Genomic DNA, 7544 nt, shown 5'->3' with positions numbered 1-7544 from the left:
TCCAACACCGATAAAAATTTACGTCCCGACGTATTAAATTCATCTCACAACCCCTCATTTTCAAAAATACTAAAAAGCATCAATCATATTTTAAAAAAAATTATTTATTAAAAACATTTTCTATTTTTGAGCCCTTGGTTTCCGTTCCTCGATCGCAACTCGAATAACCTTTAAAAATACATTTTAATGCAACCATGTAGAAAAATATATTTTAAACATGCAATTATGCACAACATAATTAATCCATGCAATTAAAATATTTAATTAAAATACAAGATAATTTAATAATTGCATGCATGTGGTTTGCGTGGACTTTTAAATTTTCGGGACGTTACAATCTTCCCCCCCTTTAAATTGAATTTCGTCCTCGAAATTCTCTTATCTTTCAGACTTAATTCTAGTATCCCAATTAAATTTTCCTTCTAAATCCTTATTTGAAATTTCGCAACTTAAAACGACCCATTATGACTTAATGTTGTTACTATTATAACCCCGAATTTCAATTTTTCTTACGATTCTCAATATTAAAAAGATGGATGACCATAATTATCTTATATTATTTCTATTATATTATACCAAAAATATTAATCAACCTAACAATTTCAATCTTAAAGTCCCAAATGCATCTGCTAACGCTTAGAATTTCAAGCCTAATATCGATTCATTCTTAAATACCCTTGATTAACATTCCTTATAACGTTATAACTTAAGATATCCCAATGTTCTAAATATCCTTACGAGCCCAAATCATCAAAAATTCTTAGTACCTACAAGAATAAATGCTTATGGTGACATTCATAAATGTCATCATATTCAATATTTATTGACATTTAAGTTTTAGTGACACCTCCAACAAATGTCCTCTATTCCAATGTCGTCTTAACCTTCCTGACACTTTTTAATATCATTATAAGATGTTAATGACAATTTCATAAGTGTTACTAATTATTCATATAATGACAATTTTAAATGTCAGGAAAACTCATGTTTTAAAGACATCTATATATGTCTTGTTATTATGGCAATAATGACAAATTTATATGTAAGTTAAAATCATTTATAATAAACATCAAAAGTGTTGTGTATATTATTTAAAGTGACAAAAAAAATGTCATTAATGATATGTTATAAGGTTAATTTAAAATGTCTCATTATGTAATCTGTAATGACACTTACAAATGTCTTCTATACTAGTATATAAGAACATTGAAAATTGTCAATAATAGTTGTTTATAATGACCTTTTGAATTGTCTCCATATGAGTTTTACAATGACATTTTTTCTGTACATGATTAAATGTTCTATTATGACATAAAAAATGTCATATTTTATGAAATGTCATCGATTTTCAATATTTTCATGATATAATATTCAATTATATAACAAATTAACATAAATTCAAATACAAAATTTTAAAATAGAAATTAAATTGCTAATCAATAATTGTCACTAATTTTGCAATCATTAATATATAAGACCCCGAAAAACATCTATACCCCAACAAATGTACCAAATTTATTTAGTTTAAGAACTAGCAAACAATTAAGTTTTCTAAAGCAAAACATAAGCAAACTTGTGACGCGTCTTCATTCTTCAACCATCTCATCTTAATCAAAATCCAATATTCTTGTCACCTACAATAAAAATTCATATATTTGTATGAATGAAATAAAATTAAAGAAGCACAAAATAAAGAGATTAGAATTTAATTCAAACTAGTGAATATCATACCAAATGATAAATTGAAAAATTATTATTTCTCCAAATGCACCTAGTAGAAATCTTCCTCATTAACTGTCAACTGCAAATATAATTGATATTGGTTTAAAAAGATACTAACATGACGGACATAACAATAAATACTAGTTAATTAAAAAGTTGAATATCATACCAAATGACAAGGCCAAGCTATCATTCCTCCAAGTGTATCCCCAACTTTTTGTAAAAGATCATACGGCCTAATCAAACTCTCTTCCCGTTCTAGGACAACTAGAACTTGTATTTCACACCAATTTGGTCCCAACGTCTGTCTTCCTACTTCAGTATTTGGATCCATGCTACGAACTACTCCTTTTGCCACAATTTTCGTCGAATCAAATAGACTTTTTATTGAGACAGAACATCCAATCTACGTGAAAGAGCAAAAGAGAAGGTTTTGATAAAAACAATTATAAAATACAATCATCAACAACCATTATGCTAATGAGTATGTCCAGCTAGCCAGAAAACAAAAAAGCATAAAGAAACATCATTCAAATTAGTTAACTCATAACAGCAAATATACATGTAATATATATTCTCAACCAAAATATACTATCTAAATCAATAAATGGCTAACTCGAGATAATTATAAGCTCACACAAAATATAGCTTACAAAAAAGCAAACTTCAACTCATTATGCCACATCAAATAATAAATAATATCAAAATAAACAAAAGGAAAACCAACATCTGGATGCATCTCATTATGAACAAATCCACATAGAAGGGAATTCCATGTCGCTAGGTTCTTATGGCACATCTCACTAAACACTCTAATGGCGGAACCAACATCTGTGCAGTTGTAATAAAAGTCAACAAGCGTGTTCCCTACAAACAAATCAATTGAGAATTCTGTACCGATGTTGAGCTCCATAGCCCACTTCGAATCAAATAACCATGAAATTTCAGTCCCTCATCAAAAGCTCCAAGAGTACGAGCATTATAATGTGTATACACAACTTTGAGTTTTTTGTGGAGGTTAAAAGCGTAAAGATTGGACTAATCTTCCATCAGGTCTAAGCAAACACATTATAACTAGAGAGATGCAAAATATGTATACACAACCTTGAGTTTTTTGTGTAGGATTATAATGTTAAATATTAAATCATTATATCATGTCAAACAATAAATAATAAAACACCGATTATGCATGTAATATATATTCTCAACAAAAATATACTATCTAAATCAATAAATGGCTAACTCGAGATAATTATAATCTCACACAAAACATAGCTTACAAAAAAGCAAACTCCAACTCATTATGCCACATCAAATAATAAATAATATCAAAATAAACAAAATAAAAACCATTTACGCATCTAACGTATATTCTTAAGCCAATGCTTAAATAAACTAATAACTCAATATAATAATAAAGTAATAAAACTAGAAAAAAGACTTTATCATTGGAGATAATGGACTAGTAGAGTATGTTGTATGTTGTATATTGTTGTAATTTGAACCAAGGTTCTGGTTTGGTTGATTGTAGATCTTTGATTCTAACATTGCATCATTTAGAAAATGGGTAATCAAAATATTTGGTGAAAGGTGTTTGTGCTTATGTAAGTGGACATAAAGATACTAAAAATAACTAAGAAAGTGACAGTTCTCCCACGTGGAATTGAATGTGTAGCGGTAGTAGTAAGAAATGTAAGAACATGCTAAAGACTCATATAAAATAGATCGAGTAGATAAAAGGAAGAAGAACTGTAAGAACATGCTAAAGTTCCCCCCTTTGTATCTAAATAATTTTGTGCATTTTGACTTTTGATTTACAAGTTCCATTATTCTACTATTTCAAGTGTAAGATTACAGATAACACTATTGCCTTTATATAATTTATTTTTTGTTGTAACCATTATCTTGATCCTTAAAATAATAATTCTAAAGTCGCAACAGACAATTTTCAAGACATTTAATTCAAATTTCCCCACAAATTCTGCCTTATTTAAGTCTCATTTATATATGTGTGTGTGTGATGTTACAATAGGTTCTGCTATTTTCTTACAGAATTAAACATATGTCGGAAAAACATAAAAGCAAAATGCATGAAATTTAAAAGGAAGGACCTCCTCCTCTCTAAAATTTACGTCAAGAACACCATTAAACATTCACACATTATACATATGCTTTCTTGTCCCTACTGTATTTATGTTCGCTCCCCATTATATATATGTATGCTTTTCTTGTCCCTACTAGATTATAAAATATATTCAATATCATTATTCTAAGCGAGTAAACATCAATCAATCCAAACTCACAAGTTAAATGAGTGAAAAGTCATACACAAAATCTAAACCTCATAACGTCATAAAACGGATAAAAAATACTTACAAGCCAAAGAGAACCAAATGCTATGAGCAAGAGCACTGCTACCAATCCAACAGAGAACAACCAAGAACGCAGCCAAAGAACCCGCCTTTTTGATCTAAATCAATATAATAAAAGGAAAAAATTACAGTGGACAAAAACATGTAATTGAAAATAAGAAACCATGGTAATCTGAGAATATAGAAACAAAGGCCAAGGAAATTTGTACCAGTAAATTACATAATAAGTGGTCAGGTTGTAAATTGTTGAGTTGATGACTTAATCTTTTGACTAGGCTATAGTAGGTGATAAAGGGAAGAAGATTGAAGAGTTAAGTAGCAGTTAGTTGTTGGTTAAAAACAACAAGTATAAAAGAAAATAAAGGCACATATTTCTCTGTATTTTTCATAAAAGGTCTTTACGTTGTACAGAGCATTTTCTTCTGTGAATAAAAGTCTTCTTTCTCCCACAAACTTGTTCTTCCTCTACCGTAATTTTTCTTTGATTGCTATCTATTCTATCTTCATATTGAACATAAATCATTCAGCATAGGAAGAAAACTATATATAAAGCATGTCATCCATCTATCCCCACTACCACCCATCAATTGGAGAAACCTTGCCATCTCCAACGAATTATATCAGAGGGAAACATCAAAAGCATCACAAAAGAGTCAAGTTTAGATCGATTAGGTAAGTAATTCTCAAGTTCCACATCAATCAATCCAAATAGATAAACACATATCAATCTCAGACAAACAATTTTCCTAGATATAACATCTTTAGCAAAAAGCAGGGAGATCGAATTGTCCCTGCTGTATTTTGCCTTTACAGTCTTAAGTCTTTGTGCTTTGCCTCGAAAAAGAGCTTATTCTCACAACTGTGCACGTGTGTGCCAATTCCTAGACATCCCCATATCAAATATGGATTTGAATTTAAAACTTTGCAAGATAACAGAAATACTTCTAGTTAGTAGCGCCTTGTCCACATATATTACACAAGTACTCAATGAAGAATATAGATTCGAATAAATTCAAAAACGCCAGCAAAATGATCCATGTGCAGATTAAAATCATATGAGAAGGAAAGATGAAAACCCAGATTTAAATAATAAAATAAAATGTGAACGATGATGTCTCAGTATTTAGCTAACCGACAAAAGTAAAACACATACAAATTTGCAAAATAATTTTAATAACACCACCAAAAATCATAGAAACAGAAACCTTGCTATATAAAATGAAATCATAAAAAGAATCGAACACTCTTCTAAAATCGAACACTCCTCTATTCTCAATAAATCAATCAAGCGAATCAAATGAATCGAACACTCATATAAAATCGAACTCCTCTTCTAAAATCAAACACTCTTATAAAATCGAACTCCTCTTATAAAATCAAATGAATCGAACTCCTCTTCTCTATGAATCGAACACTCTTAACAAAAAACCGTGACCAAAATCTCTTACAAAACAAGGGATTCGGAACCTTACGGAGATGAGCGGACAAATCTGAAAATGAGAAGCGGCTGGACAAATCTCAAACCGTGACACTAGAAAAAAGAAATAAGAAGGAAGGATTAGCGGCTGAACGAGGGAAAAGAGAAAGGCGCAAGAGATTTGGGAGAAAGTTCCTTTTAATTTAATTTTTTTTTTCCTTTTATTTAATTTTTTTTTTAATTTTTTAATGATAGTGAAAGTGAGAGATTAAAAAATTGGAAATGAGTGGGAAAAATAAGAACTTTTAGTGACATTCATTAAAAACGTCATTATAACATATCTAATTTAATAATTTTTTTATTAAAAATTTTATGTGTAACTAATGTCATGATATGTATGTAATACCGACATTATTTTAAAAATGTCACTAAGAAAATGTCAGTATAGCCATTTTTTCTTGTAGTATATCCGTATTTAACCCATTCCCTTCCCTCTTATTGCTAAACTAGTTCTCAAATTCTTAAACAATTGCAAAATTACTTCTTAATTTCCTCAAAATTTATCCTAATTGGTCCTAATTTCAAAATTCCTACAACTAACCCATAAGTTCTTGGCGTTTTTAATTTTCTTCTATAGGTTTCCCATATCATAATTTCAAAAAATCACTTATTTACCCAAAAATCAATTTCTATAACCAATCTTACCTTACATCAAACTTAAAAATCCCAATTTATATATTTTCTTACTTCCAAAGATAATCGCAGTCCTCGAATAATTATTACTTATGTCTAATTCCCAAAAATTAATTCAACTAGTAACCATGTATCATAAATATTTTCTTAGAAATCTACGTGTCCCAAAGCATTCATAATATTCATGTTTAACTTATAGCCCAAAATGTAGAACGTCGATACTAAAACCCAAAAATCAACATAGTCTAATTCCACCACGAAACCAACATGCGTTAAAATCAAATAATTTTCATTTCGTATCGTATCACGTATAAAAATTCTAAAGCATATAAAACATATGTTACCATAAAGCTATTAAACATGAGACATAACATATAATTCATGTACTTATGCAGGTAACATCATAAATTCATATAAAGCATGTAAAACTTACAAATTTGAGGCTTGACGACTGATCTTCCCTGGCGCTGATGGTGGCACAACCTTTTACAGGACCTTTGCTCTGATACCAACTGAAACGTCTGCTTATTCGTTTCCTTAAAACGTGCTAGAAATTTTTTTTTGCTCCTTAATCTCCATAATTAAAAATATACATATATATATATAAAAAATCCTTTAAAATATCTTGTCACCATTTTAAAAATAAATATCCAACTACCATTTAAAAATCCAAAGGAGAATAGTTTAAATCGTAAAATCGTCAAATGTTTTACCAAACTTAAAAAAACATTATTTGAAAAGTATAGCCCATACTATAATATCTCAAAAATCTCTCATAACATAAATAAAAGACGTAAAAATATCTTTAACATAACTTAAAATCCTAAATTATATATTAGTGCGAAAAACTAGCGTCGGTCCTCGGGTTATGTGCACCTTCAGTCCAGCAAAGTCAACCATCAAGACCTCCATTAACATTATCATAATCACCTGCATCAATCACACCTAGTGAGTCTAAAAACTCAACATGTCATATTCTTGATAACGAGTAATACGTAATACAGTAACATATAACAGTGCTTTAAAATATCGTTTTCATGAAGATGCATAAACTTAAAACATAACATTTTCGTAAACATTTTCATGATGCATAAAAACATTTTCATAAAAACATAAACATATTGATATTCATATCCATATTCATATCAACATATATATGTCCTCATATTCATATTCATGTCCTCATATTCATATTCATATTAGCATATTCATATTCATATTCATGTTTGTGTATGTTGAATTCAGATCGTGATTGTGACTCGTATTCTTAAACTTATTGGGCGATGGATCCATCTAAAGAAAACCACAGTACTGGGCGGCGGGGACACCAGCAACACTCT

General features: G+C 29.6%; 1 protein-coding gene across 1 annotated transcript; it reads right to left on the bottom strand.

Moving 5' to 3' along the window:
- Positions 1-1476: 1476 nt before the first annotated feature.
- On the bottom strand, positions 1477-5842 carry LOC140806306 (uncharacterized). The gene is made up of 6 exons (XM_073162889.1): positions 5815-5842; positions 5562-5706; positions 4099-4192; positions 1892-2128; positions 1732-1801; positions 1477-1634 (listed from the first exon to the last, which is right to left on the bottom strand). The coding sequence occupies exons 1-5, from the start codon at positions 5840-5842 to the stop codon at positions 1772-1774; spliced, it is 534 nt and encodes a 177-aa protein (XP_073018990.1). The 3' UTR covers positions 1477-1634; positions 1732-1771.
- Positions 5843-7544: the final 1702 nt, after the last annotated feature.

Source organism: Primulina eburnea, chromosome 1 (assembly GCF_022965805.1).
Source record: "Primulina eburnea isolate SZY01 chromosome 1, ASM2296580v1, whole genome shotgun sequence".
Classification (NCBI taxonomy): Eukaryota; Viridiplantae; Streptophyta; class Magnoliopsida; order Lamiales; family Gesneriaceae; genus Primulina; species Primulina eburnea.
This window is presented reverse-complemented; position numbering and strand designations above follow the sequence as displayed.